Here is a 21,318-nt window from a genome sequence, read left to right as displayed (position 1 = left end):
CCAAATATGAGAGTATTTGCTATCACAGACAAACTCCTTCGGTACTTGCCTCCTGATGTTTGATCCGTTGAGTAACATCTTCAATAGGGTCACTGTGATTTAGTGGAGACCTTGTGCGGTTAAAAATATCCATCTTAATTTGCTCCAAATCATTATCAATTTTATTCAGTTTATGGAGCAAATGGTCAGCTTCAGAGTCATCCTGAACTGCAGTGAAGGTTCTGATTGTGGCTAGAATGACAAATAACATTGGCATTCCTATGGCATGGTCCAAATTAAATAAAATGTCCACATTAAGCAGAATTTCTCATTCACATACATATTAATCCAACAGGTTGCCCTCTCCCCTCCGTGGAAGAGCTTTATAGCTCCCGCTGCCTTAAGAAAGTTCAAAACATTTTTAAAGATCCATCTCATCCTGGGCACCCTTTTTTTCAACTATTACCATCTGGCAGATGGTACAGGACAATAAAAACAAGAACAAATAGGCTGGAAAAACAACTTCTATCCCAGAGTAGTAACTATATTGAATTCTATTGTATAGTGTAATATTAATGCAATATCAGGGGTTTTCAACTCAATTGTATAGAATGTGAAGGATGTTTTTGTTTTATTTTTATAGTTTTCTTATGTATGATGTACACTGAAGATGGCATTTAATTTTGTTGTACAAGGTGCAATGACAATAAAGTAAACTAAATAACTGCTGTGTCTAAACTCTTCCATGTTCACCTCCAGTTTAAAAAACAATCCTTCCATGGGAGGTCTGAGATTCTGAATTTTGGCTCCAGTAGTGACTTTATAAGAAGCATATCATCACATGGTCTTGAAATCTTTGGGGCTGAAGGTTGAAGTCACAGGTTGAAGTCTCTGGAGCAACACCTGAGTACTTTAGCATTCTTATTACACAATGATATATTTCTAACAAAAACCGGTTAAGATAGTGACCTTGATGGCTGAGTTTCACTGATTCCTTGTTGCTGCTTCTTAGGGTGGTCAGGATGGAAGCTCTCTTCTGTTTTATTGTGTTCAGCTCACCTTCTAGCCTAAGCACAACAAAGGAGTCAAGAGTGTACATAGCACAGAGAATTCCTACAGTACTTATGTATAGGAAATACTTGTTGAAAAGCTACACAATCACAGGTTCTAATTAAAGAATAATTTAAAATGAACAGAATGTATTTTCATCCCATGAATGAAGTATGTGGATTAGATCCATAATTGGAAGTGCAACATCTGAACATACTATTTATGACACAGGCCTATTTATACTTTGATGAACACTGTAACAAATGCTTTTTTATAGATTCTTCCCATACAATTCCAGAAGCATTTATAAACCAACAATATTTTTGCTTGCTTTGCCAAATTATACCAGCGTCTACCTTAATTCAAGCATAAAGCGCCCAACACTCTTATCGTGTCATTGTGATATTACTTTTACTCAGTACAGGTACTCCTCGACTTGCAACCACATCATGGGTTTGGATGGAACCACCATCGCTAAGCCATGGGGTTTTATGACCTTTTTTGCTGTGGTCATTAAGCAAATCACTGCAGTAATTAAGAGAAGCTGGCTTCCCTCCTTGACTTTGTTTCTTGGAAACCCCTTAGGAAAGTTGTAAACAGCAATCATATGACCCTGGGATACTGTAACAGTCATTAATACATGCCAGTTGCCAAGTGGCTAAATTTTGATCATGGGACCCTGAGGATGCTGCAACAGTTGTAAATGCAAGGGCTGATTGTAAATTACTTTTTTCCCCAGTGTGTTGTCATTGTCTATGGAGATTCTCAGTTACCCAGGTCATGGTTGTCCCAAAGGTGCTTCTTGGGTGAGAAGCAAAATATTTTCAAAGAAAAACCAGAAAATCCAATTGCCTCTTGAAAAAAGCACCTTTGGGAGTATATTGTAATCTTGAATGATCATTAAATGAATGATTGTAAGCTGAGAACTACCTGTATTCTGTTTGGGTTTTTTTTGCCACCTAGTTGCTTTTATTCCTCAGGGTGTTTTGGGGTGATTATGATTTCCATCTGTTTTTGAGTAAAGTATATCAATTTCCCTATTACAGGGAATATTGCAGGGTTGACTGGTGGGAATGGTTGCAAGTATAGAGGACAGAGTCTTCCAGATTGCTTGCCTTGGTAGCCATACTTTATTGACTATTAAACCTTTGGGGGGATGGGGGGGAAGCAGAGATTGAGATGTCTCCTCTTCCTTCTGTGTTTGCTAAATTGTGAGCTATCAAGATGATTGGACAGAAGTTTATGTGCCCACCTGATCTTAATCCTTACTACAGTAGTCAATTTTACAATGCTTAGCTTTATTATCTAGTATTATGATTTTATATATATATATATATATATATATATATATATATATATATATATGCAAAAAATTAAAATCTCAGGTGTTTTCCCGCGTCATTATAAATAAGTTGGTTAAAATATTTAAAATCCTAGTTAAAATCCCAGCTTAAAATCTTCTAAAATTCCCTACAGAGCACTCTGCAAGGTCCTTTAAAACCTCAGCTAAAATCCTACCAGTGACTTTAAAAGTTTTTCTTAAAGCAACGTTTCTTAAAGCAACGTTAAAGCAGACAGATAATAATAGAGAATCTGAGAAAGCTGGGCCTGTAACACCAAATAGCTAGGAGGAGGAAGCAGGAAGAAAAACTGTTGACCTCCAATCAGAACACAGAGTTGCAGGCTAGCCAGCATACGTCAGCAGCAGCAAATATAGATAAGCGACGGCTCCGGCCCCGCAACAGAGAACCCATAGCTTCTACATGAAACAGAGCCTGAAGATGACAGGGTGTGAGCCTGTCGAAACGTTGCTTTAAGAAAAACTTTTAAAGTCACTGGTAGGATTTTAGCTGAGGTTTTAAAGGACCTTGCAGAGTGCTCTGAAGGGAATTTTAGAAGATTTTAAGATGGGATTTTAACTAAGATTTTAAATATTTTAACCAATTTATTTTTAATGACGCGGGAAAACACCCGAGATTTTAATTTTTTGCATATGCACACCCGCGAAAACTTAAGAAGACATATATATATATGTCTTCTCAAGTTTTCACGGGTGTGTGTGTGTAAAAAGTTAAAATCTCGGGTGTTTTCCCACGTCATTAAAAGTCTGTTAGTTAAAATGCTTAAAATCCTGGCTAAAATCCCACAGCTTCTAAACTGAAAGTAGGGGCCCGATGATGACAAGTTAGAGAGCTTGTCGAAACGTTGCCAGAAAGAAAACTTTTAAAGAGTTGGTTAGGATTTTAGCCAGAGTTTCAAAAGACCTTACAAAGTGTTTTGTTGGGATTTTGGAGGATCTTAAACTGGGATTTTAGCCAGGATTTTAAGCATTTCAACTAACAGACTTTTAATGATGCGGGAAAACACTATAATATATATAGCCTTCTGACATGCCACCTGACACTAAACATGAAACAAATAATGGAAATACACACACACACACATACATGCCACTTTGGTACCACCCTTCACTTTCTCCCTGATCTTTCCCAGCCCACCCCCCAACCACTAATTGCTACTTGAATATTTTTCTACTTATGTGCTTAGAAACAGGAAAGAGAAAAACACAGGTTTTTTTAATTTAAAAATTTATACATGTTATATTATATATTATATATTTTTATTATATTTCAGGGTGTATATTATTACAGAGGTAAACAAAATGCTGTGATGAGAATATTCCCATCACCGCATATTCAGTTCCATCTCCAATTTTTGTTTTTGTTTTAATCCCAACCTCCCATTCTATATCTAAGGTAAAATCCCGAATGAAGATTTAATATCTGCATTCACCAGCAGTATTTGGTTCTGTTGGATATCTTTTATTTTATTTATTTTTTTAATTAATGAGCGGGCAGGAAAAAGATGCAGGAAAGAAGCTTCTTTATATTGCTCATCAAAATCATTGGAAGATCATTATCCTGAAAGATGGAATTATAACAGAAACAGCAATACTAGCTATATATTTGCAGGAAAAAGAGCAAAGGAGCTTTGTACTAACCTATTAACTCTGTCTATGGCCTCTAAGTCTGGAGGTGGAATGGAGAAACAAACAGCAGGTGCTATCTTACTCTCTTCTTTGGCATTCTGCACCGCCCAGTTTTCCTGGTTGCTATTATTCTTCAAAGTATACTTTTCACCTCTTTCAAGCTGTACCTAGAAGAATGAAGGTAGGGGAAAAAAGGGAGTTTGGTTTCTGATGGATTTCAACTTCTGCAGCAGTACAAATTTAACTTTTTTCAGAGCATTGTTCTCTTGATCACCAGAATTGGGGGGGGGGTATTTATGTGTCCTTAGAAGACAAGTATTTTGTGTTGTCATGTCTGTTTGCTGTTGTAGCACACTACTGTATATCTGTATAAGTGGTGGGGTTCAAATTTTTTTACTACCGGTTCTGTGGGCGTGGCTTGGTGGGCGTGGCATGGCATGGCATGGCTTGGTGGGCATAGCTTGGTGGGTGTGGCAGGGGAAGGATACTGTAAAATCTCCATTTCAACTCCACTCCAGGGGAAGGATACTGCAAAATCCCCATTTCCTCCCAATCAGCTGGGACTCGGGAGGCAGAGAATAGATGGGGGCAGGGTCAGTCAGAGGTGGTATTTACTGGTTCTCCGAACTACTCAAAATTTCCCTACTGGTTCTCCTGAAATGGTCAGAACCTGCTGAATACCACGTCTGATCTGTATTGTTATATTATGAGTTATTTCAGGACCTAGAACAGTGGCCTCCAACCTTTTGGGCACCAGGGACCGGTTCCATGGAGAGAGGTTTTTCCACGGATTGGACGGGGTGTGGTTTTGCATGCTGCCTGCATCCTGTGGATGGAACTTCACTTGTTTGTGTGGCCCAGTTTCTGGTATGCCAGGGACCGGTGCCGGTTCACAGACGACCAGGGGTTGGGGACCTGTGACCTAGAGGAGTCTAGCTCAGTGCAAGAAATCAAAGTTCTAAGGCAGGGATGTCAAACTCATGTCTTCATGGTGGCATCAAGTGACGTATAGTGACTTTTCCCCCCCTCACTAAACCGAGCATGGGTATGGCCAGCACGTGACACATCCGGCCTGAGGGCCGCGAGTTTGACAGCTCTGTTCTAAGATCTTCCAAGTTTCCATGCTCTTCTATATAATAAACCTGAGATTAATTAGTTAATGAGGATTTAAGAGTTTGTTCTACAAAACACACAGACACAGACACACACAAAACCCATCAGGAAATCTACATGGTCGGTTTTGTAACCCATTAGATAACTAAAATGAATGACATTACTGTATTAGAGATAAATATTTTGCAGAGGGACAGGTCATTATGCTGTGATTTCACACCATACTGTATCCTTTTTAGAGTACTTCACAGCTCCTTTCCCTTCTGTTCTTGAGAAGTACCACCACCAAAGTGACATAAGCAAGAATTAAAAAACACAGTGAGATACATATTAGCAAAGCAGAATGGCAGAGGGAACAATTTCTATCACCCATTATAAAATGTTTCATACCTCACCCAAATCCCAATCACAAATGGCATCTATTATAATTGGTTGAGAACACTGGATTCTTCGCAGTTTCAAAGGACTAATCTCTTTACTCCTTCGTTTCAGTTCGGCAATGGTCTTTTCAGCTTGTTTCACAGTCTTCTCATCATTCTGAAAAAGAAAGAAGAGTGGAGAATTAGAGCTGGTATGTATCTGAGAAAAATTACGCAGCCAGAGTTATTTTTCTCCAGTAATGGGAAAATACTTTACTTAAAAAAAAAAATAAAAAAAAATCAAAAGATGGCTGCCACCATGAAAAACCCCTGCTATGAGGTTTAGCCATGAAATATAATTCAACAGCCGTAGTATATATAGAAAAAAACACTTTTATAGAGCATGCCATTTATTCTGTAAGCCTTGAAAGGGTGGTTGGACTCGAAGACCTCTGAGGTCCCTTCAGCACTTTCAGTCTATGTTCTATGAAGGGCTGACTTACTGGCCAGTGAATATGGGTTTGGTTTGGTGAAACACTAGTTATATTATATTTGATACATGTTGAAGCAATAAAAGGACCAATCCTTATGTTGAGAATATTTATGGGTTAATAATTTAAAGTACGTTCCCATATTCAAAAGAATGCATGGGAGATACATATTATTCATCTTTCTATCTTATGCATGGCTGTGAAGATATGAAGGGCCGATCACAATTTACATATAATTCTGCATCATGGTAGAGTGGTTAGGACTGGGCAAACCAGTTCAAGTAAAAGTGCTCTTCCAATCCATTCCATAAGCGACTGGACAGTCACTTATCTGAAATGGTATAGGTTCTCCTCAGGGGTGGGTTCTACTTACCTTTACTACTGTGTTTCCCCGAAAATAAGACCCTGTCTTATATTTTTTTTGAACCCTGAAATAAGCGCTTGGCCTTATTGCCATACACTCAAAAACCCGATTGGGCTTATTATCAGGGGATGTCTTATTTTGGGGGAAACAGGGTACCGATTCACAACGGGGCCGTGAATACATGCTCACGCACTTCTGCGCATCTGCAGATGCTTCTTGATGACGTCGGGGTCAGTGGACAGAGCCTCCCGCCGGTTTTACTCCCGGTTCTTGCGAACCAGTCCGAACCGGGGGCAACCACCACTTGTTCTCCTGCTTGAGCAGGAGGCTGGACTAGAAGACCTCCAAGGTTGAGGGATGGGTTCTACTTACCTTTACTACCGGTTCGCAGCGGGGCTGTCCGCTCTTCTGCGCATATGCAGAAGCGTTTTGATGACATTGGGGTCGGTGGGCAGAGCCTCCCGCTGGTTTTACTACCAGTTCTATAGAACCAGTGTGAACCAGGGGCAACCCACCACTGCCAAGGTCCCTTCAAGTTCTGTGCTGTGCTGTGCTGTGCTGTGCTGTGCTGTGCTGTGCTGTGCTGTGCTGTGCTGTGCTGTTCTGTTCTGTTCTGTTCTGTTCTGTTCTGTTCTATTCTATTCTATTGCATTTCAATTGCCTTTTCAACAGCAATAGCACATTACTGGCTCATGTTTAACTTATTATTTTGGGTTGCAAATCCAGCTGCAACAACTGAACAGGATACAGTTTTTCTTGCTGCCAGCATTTCCTTCCTTTGGGTCTGTTTTGTTAATAATTCCTGGTCCTGCAGAACTACACTTAACAGAACTTAGATGAAGCCATAAATAATAAACAAGTTTGGTCGCCATAGTAGTTTAGCAAAATCATTATTTATTCTAGGTTATTAAGACAAGAGCTTGATATCTTTCAGTTCTCCCTTGGGCTCTCACCTCCAGTTGGCACATTAAGTCAGACACTATTCCCGGACTGTCTTTATTGAACTTGCTGTATTTGTTATCAAGATCACTGTTCAGCTTGTTTAAAAAGTGGCTCATGTCATCAACATCATCATAGAACTAAAGAGAGAAGAAACAAAAAAATACAGAAAAACAGATTGATCAAGAAGTACTTCTTTAGTCATGAAGACTGGATCATTTTTCAGGGACAGAGACATTTTGTCTCATTATAGCAAACCAATCAACTTCAGGAAATCAGATCCCTGCTGGTATTATCTAATTTTACTTGCATTGCATAACTAGATGTCTGATATCTGTACCATTAAATCAATCCTAGCAATTCCAAGAATCCATTCATGTTATTTTGCATATATGTTCATTTTGGTTTTAAATGAACGCAACTCAATTGGAGTTGGGTTCATTTAACCCAACTCAATTGGAGTTTAGAATTTAAACTGAATTTGAACTTCCGGGATGAATTGAGAAAGAAAAAAGGAGAGAGTGAAACATTTTGATTTTTTATTGGGACATCTCAGTACCATTCTTTGGCATGCTCTTCTGGAGAGGTTATCTGGAGATGATTAGTTTTGATGACCATGGGAATATGACGGAAAGTATACTGTGACTTCTTCAGCAAACCCTTTACAAAGTCTCTTGTGAGATTGGAGATTCAACCGGAAGTGTTGCGGCGAAACAGTCGGGGATAGCGGGCTCTGATGAGCCTCGTGAAAACCCGGGCTGACAAGCCGCTGTCGTGGGGTCTTCGGACCAAATCTGTCCTATAGGGATGGAGAAGAAGGAGAGGCACCTCAGAAGACCAAGAGGAACAGGCAGGTTCCTCGGAGGTCGGAGGAAATTCTTCGACTTGGTGGCGGTGGCGGTGGCCATTGCGGCCGTCACTAAGCTGGGGCATCCGGACTAAAGCTTTGAGCAGGAGTGGTGATTTGGATGGAGTACTGGTACTGGATGAGTGATTGTCCAGCTCATAGGTAAAAAAGAAATACTTTTAAATTGCTAAAAGAAGCTCCAGTGAAGAAACAGCAGCTAATGGGCGGTGGGGAATGTCAATGCAGAGAGAAGAACAAAATGGAAGTTTAAAGTGTCAAAGCCAAAATGGAATTTGAGCTTTGGTTTAGAATTTGTCTGGAGATATCTAAATTACTAGAAGAAGAAACCCGAAATAGGGATGAAGAGGATTGGAAATAATTTTAAAACTTTTGAACATAAAGAAAAGTTTAATCCTAAAGCCCTATAACAGAGGGTTTCTTTTCTTTTCTTTTTAACTGGATTTGGATTTGGATTTTAAAATTGGAACTTGGGGAACATTAAAATAATAATAATAAGATTGAAATTAGCAAATATTGGCAACGTGGATTTAATAAATAAATTGGATTTGTTTTTGTTTAAGCTTTTTAGTACATTTATAAATGACAGAAATAAGGGGTTAGAAAATTTGGCAATATTTGCAGATGACACAAAGAGGAAATAGCAAATATATTATAGGAAAGTATTAATATTTATGAGGATCTTGACAAGCTTGAACAGTAAGTAGAAAACAAAAAAAGAGTGAATTTCAACACCCTTATATATGCAAGGACCTCATTTTGGGTGGAAACAATAGCATTATATGATGGAGGATATCATATTGGGCAGTAATTCATACAAAAATAATCTGGGTATCTGGGTGGATCACAAGCTGAACATGAGTCAGCAGTGTGATTGAGCTGTAAAAAAGGAAATTCAAAAGAAGGAACATGTCAAGATCAAGAGAGGTTATAATGCTCCTCTCTACTGTAATAGCCAGATAATATCTAGAATATTGTGTCCATTTCTGGACACTGGATTCTAGGAAAGGTATTGACAAATTGAAAAATAAGCTGCATTCAGTTTTCTTCTTTTGCATCGTCCGTTTACCTTTCTATAATTCTCTATGCTCTTCAGATGGTGCTCCTGACAAATACACAAGTTGAGAAAATTTTGCCATTCATTCTTCAGGGCTTCCTGATGGGCCTGCAGTAATAAATGATAAATAGATGAATGAATGAATGAATGAATGAATGAATGACAGACAGACAGACAAATAAGTATAATTTTCACATCTGTTACTTTTTAATTTAATTTCTTCTCCAAAGACTAGCAGCAACAGATAACCATGGCTGATCAAATATAAAATAAAGCAATCAAATTTCATCTCAAATTTGGCTATATTCAAGGCCACATTCAAAATATCTATCTTGGAGCACACTTTGTTTTGTTGTCTGCACAGAATATATCCTCGGGTATCTATATAAACATTTTCTTCTGGATGGACGGTGACCATGCCTAGAGAATCAGCAAAGCTTTGTTTGGTTTTACAGCCATTTTTGGGGCCATAAACTGTGCAGCACTCTAAAGTATGGTATTTTCCAAGAGTCTCTTTACAATATACTTTCAAAAATTCTTATGAGGTTTTCTGTTTTACTGGGATAGTTAAAATTGCTGTGAAATCTTATTTTCTTAAGCATAGTTTGCCCATTGAAGCACAGATTGCTTATTTGGAACAATATTCAGTCTAGTGGATAAGGCACCAGGCTACAAACAGGAGACTGTGAGTTCTAGTCCCACTTTAGCCATGAAAGCCAACTGGGTGGCCTTGGGTCAGTAACTCTCAGGCCAACTCACCGGGTTGGTAATGGGGAAGGCAGGTGTGTTGGATAGGTTTGTTGCCTTGAGTTATTTGTAAAAATTATAAAGGTGGGTCATAAGTAAATGAATAAAAATAAAAGTAAGGGGAGTCCATCACAACAAATCTCAATGCTCAGTTGTAATTACAGTGATAAGACTTAGTCAATTTTCTTTGTGATTATGCTCTTCAAATTATGGTAAGTTTTGATTAGTTTAATACCAATACTGCACCTATTCTGCTAATTATAGCTTAGTTTTTCACTAACAGGAAATATTGTGCTAATACTCTATTTTAATCTGAATTTGCATTAATTTGTATACTTGGAACTATGAATACTGTAAAGATAATAATTTTAAAATTATTATTCCTGACTTGTTCAACAGTGTACTGCGTCATTAATAAAGTGTGCCTTTAACCTTATTTCTATATCAGATAGTATGTATTTTCATTTTCATCAGTAGTAGCTATATTAATTGTAAAGCAGGCCTACAGTCCACAGATATTCAGGGAAAAATATGTTACATCACATTATCTGATATGTAGTATATCTTGATGGCTGCTACAATAAATAGACATGAATGTATACTAATATAGATTTGAGGCAAATTCATTCATTTATTATCTAATCAAATTAGAATATTGTTATTTGGTCATCTCGCCTTTCTAGTTTTCTGGAAGCAAATCTTCTAGAAAAGGATGAGGATCATACTGTTTCAATCTAGAAATTTATTGAGACATTCAATTTCTAAAGTGACATCTATGGTTAAACATTTCTTAAATTTCTTAATTTAGTTCTAGAGGTAGTTTATGCTTGCTAAACCCTTTTCTGCATGAACATTTAAGGCAGGGGTATCAAACTCATGGCCCGTGGGCTGGATGCGTCATGCACTGGTCACGCCCACCTGCATTTCAGTAAAGGAGGAAAAAATTGTGATACATCACATGTCGACTTCACGAGTTTGATACCCCTGATTTAAGGCATACCTAAATCCTCTCCAATATGCCAAAATGCCTCTCTTTAACAGGCGTTTCTGGAAGCTCTATAGTTATCTATAGCATTTATTAATACTTCAGCATTAGAGACAATTGTAGATAACATTTAGACATTCTTGGTCAAATTGTAGGTTTCAGTTCCTAAATGAGCATAAGCTGAAGCCACTCCTGTACGGAACTAAATTAATGTTTTGTATTTGACAAGTGTTACAAACAATTCCTGCCAGCTATCCTGGTTTCTTCTCTGTGTTTCCTTGTAGACCTACTTTTTCTAGCCCAGAAATATTTTTAGTTCTTCTTGCATGTAGTATATATTTGATATCTCCCCATAGATTTTTAATGATATTCAAATCTGGAGTTAGAAAAGGCCACTCCAAAATCCTTTATCTTCCTTTCTGCAAATTGTTTGATTTGGAAGATTGTTTCAGATCATTGTCTTGCGTAAATACCTAAGATCTTTTCAAGCTTCAGTTTCTATACCGATTGTACAGAGGCAATGGGGGAACATTCTGTCTTCCAGACAAATGGATTCTCAACTATTAGTAAAAAAAAAAAAAGTTATTCAGCCACTCCATTTTTTCCTACTTGACAAAATTTGTCTGAAAAGAATAATGATGGAACTACTAATGAAAAAGCCAAGAGGTTTACAAAAAGGATGAAAAATTTATATGGATATCTCATAAACAGTGAAATCCCCTAATTATACCCTCATTCAGAAGCATTTTTTTTTCTCCGATGCCTGGCAGCACCCATTCCCTCAGGGCAAGGTGAGAGAGAAAAGAGGAAAGTCCATATCATTGTTGAGAGGCCAGTAATTTGTGGCTCCTCTTTACCTTTGATCTTTTCCTAAACCAGTTGCTCCTGAGATGATGTTTGTAATTAAGAACAGGTGGCAATATTTGTTTTCCTTTTGCTATTAAGTTTTGGTCCCAATCTAATTTTGTTAGTCTGAAGGCAGGAACTTACCTTTGTTCTTGTTTTTCTTTAAAAAAAAAAAAAACCAAAAAACTTTGTTAGCTCCTGAGAAGAATAGGACAAATATTCTTCAGATAATCAAACTAATGAAAAGAGTCTGGTCCTTTAGATTACATAATTTTGCTATTTACCTGGATTGGGGTCACTGCTGGATGCTTCAGTTCAATCATCCGTTCTCCATCATCCTGAAGCATATTCACATACTCTTCCTGGTTAAGAAGCTCATTGTTTCTGAACTCCTGAAGAGAAGGAAGAAAGAATTAATACAACTAATGTGGCCACAATGAATGAGCTGAGTGATGTAAATGATACATATGCCACAAATGGACTAGTGGGAAAAGGCAATTTACTTCTTTGGAAGCCACCACAACCCTGCCAGAGCACTAGTAGGTTATTTATGAAATTCAAGTATAGGGGGTCATCATGATGGTAATTGGGATAGGAATTTCAACCACTAAGCCAGGGGTCTGCAACCTTAAACACTCAAAGAGCCATTTGGAGCCGTTTCCCACAGAAAAGAAAACATCGGGAGCCACAAAACCCTTCCCGTGCCTGACTATTTCTTGAGCGGCCACAAAACTAGCATATGTAGTTGAATTAAACATTCTGTTTTCTTCTGAAAATTTTCTATTCTTGGATTTATCCATGGTTGGCCTACCAGGGGTTGAAAAGCTCAATAAATCATGTGCCAGCGGGTGTCGCACATTGACGGCTGTGATGCATATTTTGAGTGACAGGGAGCCGCAGCAGACGGGTGAAAGAGCCACATGTGGCTCCGGAGCCACAGGTTGCTGACCCCTGCACTAAGCAATGCGGTTATAAAGCATGATGTCACATGATGACACTGCTCAGTGATGACAGTTCTGGCCGTTCCTGGTTACCACTGTTAAATGAATCATCACAGGTTGTTAAACAAGGACTTCACATGACCATGACTTCCAACTTCCTGCCAGATTCTCCATTGGCTTTTCTTGTAGGAAACTGGCACAGAATATTGCAAATCACAAACACGTAATCTGGGCCAGTTGCTGAGCATCTGGATTGCAATCATGTGAGTGTGGGGGCATTGCAACAGCTGGAACTTTAAGTATCACTCATTCAGCACCATCACAAGTTTGACTGGTCCCTGAAAGAATGGACATTAACCTCTACATTTAACAATGAATACATTTTGTTGAAATCAGTATGGCTGGAGGAAATTTTTGCCTGGGTTTTCCTGCAAAACTGTATGTAGTATATGGGCAGGGATGTGCCATTGGGCACATCTGAAATGGATGCTGCAGGAGTATCATGTTCTTTAACAGAGTTCATGAACCAAGACTTCCTACACCTACAGATACAGTTTGACATCCAACTTTTCATTTACCTCATACTCACGCCGGACTGACTGGGGATCAATCATTTGATCGCTCCAGTCCTGCTTCAAGATCTTCTGCTGTTGCTCTGAGAGATACGCCAGCTCTTTCATGCAGCCTTGGAGGTGGGTATAGAGGCTATTCAAGCTCTGGCCTCGCCAGATAGAGGCTTTCTGTCAGATTGAGGGGAAAAATATTATTGTCGTTTCATTTCATTGTTGTTGTCCAGTTGTCATCAACCAGATATTGCAATGACAAGTCCTAGCATTCTCGAGCATTACAGCTCTTGGTATTATGGTCTGAGGTTTCCAGGAATGGTACTCCAATAAGGTTGGAGAACGCCATTTTGGGAAAGTGTGCTGAAGGTTTTTATAATTCCCATCTAATTTAATGTCAGAACATCCTTACTGAGAATGCTAGAACAGCTGCCATTGAGTTTTTAATATTTAATAAGATTTCTATCCTGATTTTCATCCAGAAGCTAAAGATGGCAAACATAATACTTCTTCCTCCTGTTTTCCCAACCACCTGCTTCTGTAGCTGAGAGTGGACTAGAACCTGAGTCTTCCTACTCCTTGTCCAACACTGTGCTCACACCTGCACCATGCTGGCTCTTAGAATTCTCTGCCAGGATCTCTTATGCTTCCATTCCAATAACTCTCTCCAGCATCATGCTTGAGCTACCTCATGATCCTCTGCAGAAGCTGGCTGCTTGGTGGAGGCAGGAGACTTTGTTGGCCTGCTCTCAGTAAGTCATGTCTCTGGTTTGAATGGATGAAACTCCAAAACGTTGTGTCATATGTGTAGGGCAGGAAAACACTCAACAGTGTTGATGCTCTTATTTATTTTTTGTTCTTGTAAAGAGTCCTCAAATCAAAAGTGGGCAATATTGTACAACGCAACACCAATATGCTTCTAGGTACTTCTGTTAATGTCCATCAGATCTTCTCTCCTATCCCAATTTTACAAAATTAAAGAAAAAGCTGGAAACAGCAAAGCACAATCCCAGCCCCTAATATCATATTTGTTTGCAGTAAATTCTTTGGATTACGATCCCAATGAAATAGAAGAGGGCACCCATGAGTTTAATTCATATTCCATTAAATCGGAGTATTGTAAAGGGTCATAACCACTATGGCAGCCATTTTGTATATAGGTATGTCTATCATGGCACTCAGTTTGGGAAGGTGTCATCACATTCTTTCAAAACCAAATGACTCCTATCTTTAACAGCCAGATTTTCTGATGACAGCTTACATGAATCTGAAATAGCAATTTAATAATATTTTCTTTTTAAAAAGTTATAGGTTACAATAGTGAATACAATTCTTACCAGCAAGTCCTTGTATTGAGTCTTTAAATCTCCAGCTTCCTGTTTGGAGAGAATGAGAACAATTTTATTCTTGAAAGAGACAATACTAATGGTTTACATTATGTGTTAAAAAGATATACCATTTTGCTTTATCTTACTGTGAAATTACAAATATATACTATAATATTTGGATTTAATATGGCCTTTTGCTTAAAAAAAACCAATTTCCACGAGCAAACTGAGCCCTTCATAATGTAGTCAATATTTTAGTCAATATTTACCGTTTAAATATTGAAGGAATTAAACTGTTAACTAAAAAAAAAATCAAATTTGCTTTTGACTGTCAGTACTGTGAATAGATATTTCATTTTTTAAAGGCTAATTATGATTCAGTCTATAAACTGTTATTGTCTGATAATTCACTGATAGCAGAAGTGCAAGTATTGTTAAAGGGCCTTTAATTATAATAAGATTGCAGAGATCTTTTTATGAAAACATTCATTACAGTAATGGAACATTTTAGTACTGGACTTCCAGTATGCTGACATTTAAGAAATCTTTTCAACTATGTTCTGCAAATTTTATCCATTCATTTTGTTAAACAAATTTATATGGCTGTCCAGCTTGCACACAAATGACTCCCAGCAGCTTACAACATTAAAACATTAATCATTTGAAATTTTACGATTTTTCTTATCTTGCAGCTTTGGAATGAATTGCTGGATAAGAAGAAAAAGTAGTCATTCCCATTCAAATGCTGATGGTTTGAGTTTGAATTTAGTTTCAAAGAGCATGGCCAAAGCTGAAGACTTTGAAAGCTGTAGACTACAACATCTGAAGGGCATCAGATTGCCTGCCCCTTTTGTCTTCACAAATTCAGCCAATATGTGTTGGATTACAGTTCAAAATATCCCTACTGAGCTTTGGACAATTACTGGTTAGCTAGTGGTGATGGGACTTGTGGTCCATTATGACTTTGTTTTGTGTTTTTCTTCTTCACCATCACTGTTAATACACCCACAATTATGCAACACAAAAATGCTCACAATAAACACTGTCAGTTCTTCCATCCTATTACTGGGTTACAATAATCATATCTCTATATGCAGAATCAAGTTCCAAGTTTGTTGTCTTAGACTTCTGATATTTTCATAAATTTTTCTTTCATATATATTCTTTCTTGTGAATTTCACAAAAATAGGAACTTCATACAAACTATCAATTCTAGAAACCTCCACTAGAATACTAAAATTCACCAGGAGTTAAGAATTTGGTTTATTTAAACAGGTCTTGTGAATGTGTAATGGTTCAAGGTGTGTGATTTCCAAGTTGGATATTACTTAAAATGATCAGATTAATTATTCTTCACTCTCCAACCACACAGCATTGGGAAGACGTGTACATATATTCATTTCTACAGTGAAAAGACTGACCACATGCCATCTTACCATACTGTGAAGATTTTTGATCTGCAGGCCATATGCTTCTATCTCTTTCTGAAGAATGTTGTGTTCTGCAATTTGTTTTTCCAGCTCAGGCATCGTAGGTCCATATTGCCCTCCACTGATTTGTTTCTGCAACAAACCCACCAGTAAGTCACCACACTGTTTACATTTAGAGTTATTCAACTGCAAGAAAAATGTAATTCATTTCTTTGATCTCTTGTCCAAATGATTGCAATGTTGTTCCTAATAGTTGTGACCGCTGCTAGCACTCAAGCCAAATGATCCTGAAATGTTAGCGAGTGGAAGTCAAAACCAGAAAAAGGTGCAGGAAAAGTGGTTATGGGAAGAAGTGAGACAGGCAAAGACTGATGGGATCATTTTGAAAGATTTTGTAGCTGTCTCACTAAAAAACTCCTCTTACTGATAAACCTGTACCTTGCAGAAGTGACCCATTTGCTACAAAGAGTCAATTATGATATTATATTTCTGTGAAAACATAGGCAGAAAATCTGGTATCTTCATTACTCATGTCGAGTAATGAAGAAAACCTGGTATCTTGAAAGCTTACACAAATAAAGCTGTTGAGTATGTTGATACCCAAGGCAACAGCAATATGAGGTGACATGCAAACTCTCCCACCCTTAATCTAGGTGTGTTGATAACCTACTAAACGCAATACAAATGGGAGATGACATTATATGGAGCTCTGTAAAACAAGGATATTCTTACTGCACTTTAAAAAAACTTTGCTGAGAAATTGCATTTAACAACAATACACATCCCTATTTCTGTAATTAATTCCACGATGGTGAGACAAGTGGGCTGAAATATAGTTGCTAGGTTGCATTACCAGTCAAACTGCATGTTCTTGATAATATTTCCTGAAACCTAGTCTGGCATGAATGATTAAACCAGAGTTAGTTTTATTTGGCTTAATAATAGTTTTTCAGTATATGAGAACAACTTGTTTTACCCATTGAGCTAAACTATAGCTTGCGTAACTGTGGTTCATTCATAAGCTACAGTTGGTTATGTTTATATAACATAGAAAGTTAAGATCAAACAAACCACTATCATGTGTAAACGTGGCCAATATGACTTGGTCCACCTTAAAGATTTGTCTGTGACAAAGCAAACTTCCTGGTTTCATCATGAATTTGGATAAAAGGTTATTGAAAAAAATATTGTATTTCTATGTCAAATCAGTGCATTGTCAAAGCCATGTATGCTCTGATAAGCATTGATTGAGGTAATTTTTTATTATGCCGGTATCATCTTTGCCTTGCAAGGATAAAAAAAACATTTGTCCTTCTGCTGTGGTCTCCAAGTAAAGCTGGAATTCATGTTCAACCTTATGAATTTTGTTGATCAAGAAATGCACTTGATCAAATGAAATGCCACACACCCAAGCAGCAACTCTTACCTGCTTTTGTTCTAGAATTTTTGCCCAGTCCACTTTGGAACCAACTTCAGAAAGTGTAAATTTTTCATAGAGCTCTCGATATTCTGCACACTGATGTGTCATTCGGACATGGAGCTGCTTGATACTTTTGGAGGGGAGAAGAAAGGGAATTTCTTCGTTAGAAAATGGGCTTCTTCAAGGAAGAATTGCCCAAACATGATCTGAAGCTTGTCATGTAGGGGTGTCTCTATGCATTTACTATTTCTCAAGAGGGCTGCATGGAATATAAAGCATTACTTACTCTTTTTCAATTTCAAAGGCTTGAGGATGTTTCAGATGTTTGACTTTGTCTACATCTAGGAAAAGGTCTTTCAAAAGTGTCTCGGCGTCTTTCAAGTTTTTACCATTTATCTGCTGGAATTCCAAAGGCTTGTTCTGCTGACGATTAAGAGCATCCTACAACAAGAAGAGCATAATATGCATACGCCTCATTCCCAGCAGAGAAGACAGAGAGGAAGTGGCATTTATCAATCTAGAAGGTAATGTTTTAGGCTGTAAGTATGTAATTATTGATCCTGATTTAATTCCATAAATGCAGGTTTTCTGTATAGTTTATCATGTCAGCTTTTATCATATAGTACACAATTAATTTTGGGACATGGTGGCTCAGTGGCTAAGATGCTGAGCTTGTCAATCGACAGGTCGGCAGTTCAGTGGTTCAAATCTCTAGTGCTGCGTAATGGGGTGAGCTCTCGTTACTTTTCCCAGCTTCTGCCAACCCAGCAGTTCGAAAGCACGTAAAAAATGCAAGTAGAAAAATAGGGACCACCTTTGGTGGGAAGGTAACAGTGTTCTGTGCACCTTTGGTGTTTAGTCATGCCAGCCACATGACCACAGAGACATCTTCGGACAGTGCTGGCTCTTTGGCTTTGAAACGGAGATGAGCCCCGCCCCCTAGAGTCGGGAACGACTAGCACATATGTGTGAAGAGAACCTTTACCTTTACCTTATACAGTTAATTTACAGAATTCATCCCATTGAATAAACTTCTTAGATTAAGGGAAAAATAACTTTGGCTGAACACTGAATTAAATATTCATTGTTTTGATTTGGCAAGCCATGTTTCATATATTCTGAGTTCCCTGATAGTAGCCATGAAAGTACCTAGAACTACTTTTGAATGATTATCCTCTATCAAACATGGAAGGAGAGGCTCAAGTAATACTAGATTAGCAACTGAGGTACACTACACCAAGTAAACAGTCATCAAGAATCATTGAGCTTCTGTCCTCTCACTCTAAGATAAAAAAAAATTTAAAAAATATTTTCAAGAGTTAGTCATAGTCTTTTTAGTTCCAAGCTTAGAGTTATCATACATTCAAACATAACCATCACTATATCCCTTTTCAGATAGCAGCATTGTATAAAATGCAAAAAGTCAGCAAAAGAAACCAAGGGCAAGAAATAAAAGAAAAGGAAAGGAAAAATAATTCGAATTTGCTCCAACAGCCATAATTATAGTTCTCTGTCCTTGCAAAACATTCTTGCTTCCATTAAGTTCACATCCTGATTCAAACACTGACTTTACTCTTTCGATATGTCAGCTCTCCTTGATGCTTTCTGAGCTTGGTTGTTTGCTGGCAGATGTTTCATTACCTGACTAGGTAACATTATCAGTACTAGTGAGTGTGAGGTTCATAGCACTGATTTTAGTTTCACTCTCTAACATCTCACTAGCATTCCCAAAGAAATATTTTTTTTAACATTTCCAATGTTTCTTCCCAAATTATTCAATCATTCTGTTCACTCTGCCAAAGGCTGTCAGGTGCGAAAGACCAGTCTGTGAAAGATCAAGTCCTCACATGAAGGTTCAGTTAAACTAATTTATTGCTAAAGCCTATACATAGAAATCTTCTCAACTAACAGCACCTGTCTGGAGTTAGATAAGGATCAACGGTTGGATTAAGGTTGCTTGTAGCTACGTAACAATCCTAGGCTGATCCCCAGTGGCGGATTAAGGCTCACTGGTACCCTAAGCACTGACAAATCTTGGTGCCCCCCTCCTTTCAATGAAGAACCCATCTTCATTGGGTTTTTTTTTCTTTCTCAACTTTGTGGTGCCCCCTTTGGGCCTGGTGCCCTAAGCACGTGCTTAGTCTGCTTAATGGTTAATACATCACTGCTGATCCCATTTTCACTCCGCCCTCAAACTCTGCCAGTCCTCCTACAAAAGTTGTTCTTTAGCCCTTTTCACATACCGCCAGAACACTTTTTCATTAAAATTGCTTTGCATTTTCTTTTCTCTTTTAATTTTATTTTTTGTTGCATGATTTGTAATTTGAGGTCCACTGACACACTTGTTATAGAAGACACTCTCCCATTGTCTGTACAATATAGAAAAGTCTAGCTCTTTCATTCCACTCCCAGAATCCTTGATTAAGAAACAAATTCACTGTGTTTAAGTGAGTTTTTTTTCTCTTTCTTAGTCTCTCATGGAACCCCATCAAGTTCTCATGTGGTAGCATTCCATATATGAATCTATGACTGGCCAGTAGGATTCTGTATAATACATTCTGAAAAACCCTGATTTCCTCTTATTTAGAAGATAGTAATTCATTCTTCTGACATATATTTCATTCACAATTAACTCCAATCTTCATTTTCATACATGTATTCATGAAGTCCTCTTCACAAGATTAGACCACCTCCATTCAGATCTATTAAAGGTTTCCACATAGTTTTTTAAAAAGCACAAAATATCTATTTTTCTTTCTTTAACATCATCCATTAACTGAGTCCACTGAAGATAGGTGGCTAATGAATTCAAATAAATAAAAATAAAACACAGTTTGTATTTTATCTAATATTAAAAAACTAAAGAAGTTTCAAAGAAGAAACCTCTTGAGTTTCTAATGAAGGTATCTGGAGGACCATTTTGTTACAAGAAACTATTTCATGAGTTCAGTCCACTTTCTTAATTTTATTTTTTAATATTTTTCATACATCCAGGCAACTCTGATTTTCTATAATCTTGTCATTTTGAAATAAAGGACACACATATTCCCCTTGTATCTGATTAGATTTATTTTATGTATTTGCCCAACCATCATATGAGATCTTACTATTCTATTCGGAGTTTTCTCCGATAAACTTTAGAGTCAAACATATAGCATGATTTTTGTATTCAAGTTCCAATTTTACCTTCTTAAGTTTGGACTGTGTTTCAAGGATGTCCTTTTCCACCTGGTCAGCATTTTTTTGCATGCGTGAGATGAGCACCGCTAGATCATTGCTGCTTGATGATCTGCAGATAAGGATATAGAAATCACGTAGATTAAAGATCCAGTTTTTTTGCTCAGAATTTCATACTGAAGCCACATTCTTTTGCTCAATTCTTTTGCTCAGTATACCATAGAATTAGAACCCAAACTGGAACATTAGCTTCAATAGTAAATTCCTTTAAAAATCTCCAGAATCAATAATTACATAGCAGTGAAGTATAAATTCACCTATGATCTACTTGATAATACTCCTCAACTTACAATAGTTCATTTGGTGACCATTCAAAGTTACAACTGAGAAAAGAGACTTATGACCATTTTTCACGCTTACAACCATTGCAGCATCCCCATGATCATGTGATCAAAATTTGGATACTGGGCAACTGACTCATATTTATGACGGTTGCAGTGCCTCAGGGTCATGTGATCCCCTTTTGTGACCTTCTGACAAGCAAAGTCAATAGGAAAGCCAGATTCGCTTAACAACTGTGTTCCCTCAGTGATTCACTTAACAGGTGTGGTAAGAACAGTCGTAAAATGAGGCAAAATTCACTTAACAAACATCTTGCTTAGCAACAGAAATTTT

At 37.7% G+C, this 21,318-nt stretch overlaps 1 protein-coding gene across 1 annotated transcript in view; it reads right to left on the bottom strand.

Moving 5' to 3' along the window:
- Positions 1 to 20,748, bottom strand: part of LOC139326940 (envoplakin-like) — a gene marked incomplete at its 3' end in the record, with an annotated part of 31,058 nt that extends 10,310 nt beyond the window's left edge. Inside the window, 13 exon segments of the mRNA XM_070956664.1 lie at positions 50 to 231; positions 949 to 1,046; positions 4,031 to 4,185; positions 5,522 to 5,668; positions 7,299 to 7,424; positions 9,219 to 9,314; positions 12,069 to 12,176; positions 13,304 to 13,465; positions 14,626 to 14,664; positions 16,053 to 16,178; positions 17,473 to 17,596; positions 17,753 to 17,907; positions 20,653 to 20,748. Of these exon segments, the coding sequence (XP_070812765.1) occupies positions 50 to 231; positions 949 to 1,046; positions 4,031 to 4,185; positions 5,522 to 5,668; positions 7,299 to 7,424; positions 9,219 to 9,314; positions 12,069 to 12,176; positions 13,304 to 13,465; positions 14,626 to 14,664; positions 16,053 to 16,178; positions 17,473 to 17,596; positions 17,753 to 17,907; positions 20,653 to 20,715 (1,581 nt within the window).
- Positions 20,749 to 21,318: the final 570 nt, after the last annotated feature.

Source organism: Pituophis catenifer, unplaced genomic scaffold (assembly GCF_029215685.1).
Source record: "Pituophis catenifer annectens isolate HBS135680 unplaced genomic scaffold, rPitCat1.0.hap2 SCAF_371, whole genome shotgun sequence".
Classification (NCBI taxonomy): Eukaryota; Metazoa; Chordata; class Lepidosauria; order Squamata; family Colubridae; genus Pituophis; species Pituophis catenifer.
The sequence above is the reverse complement of the archived record's forward strand: the minus strand, read 5'-3'. Positions and strand labels throughout refer to the sequence as shown.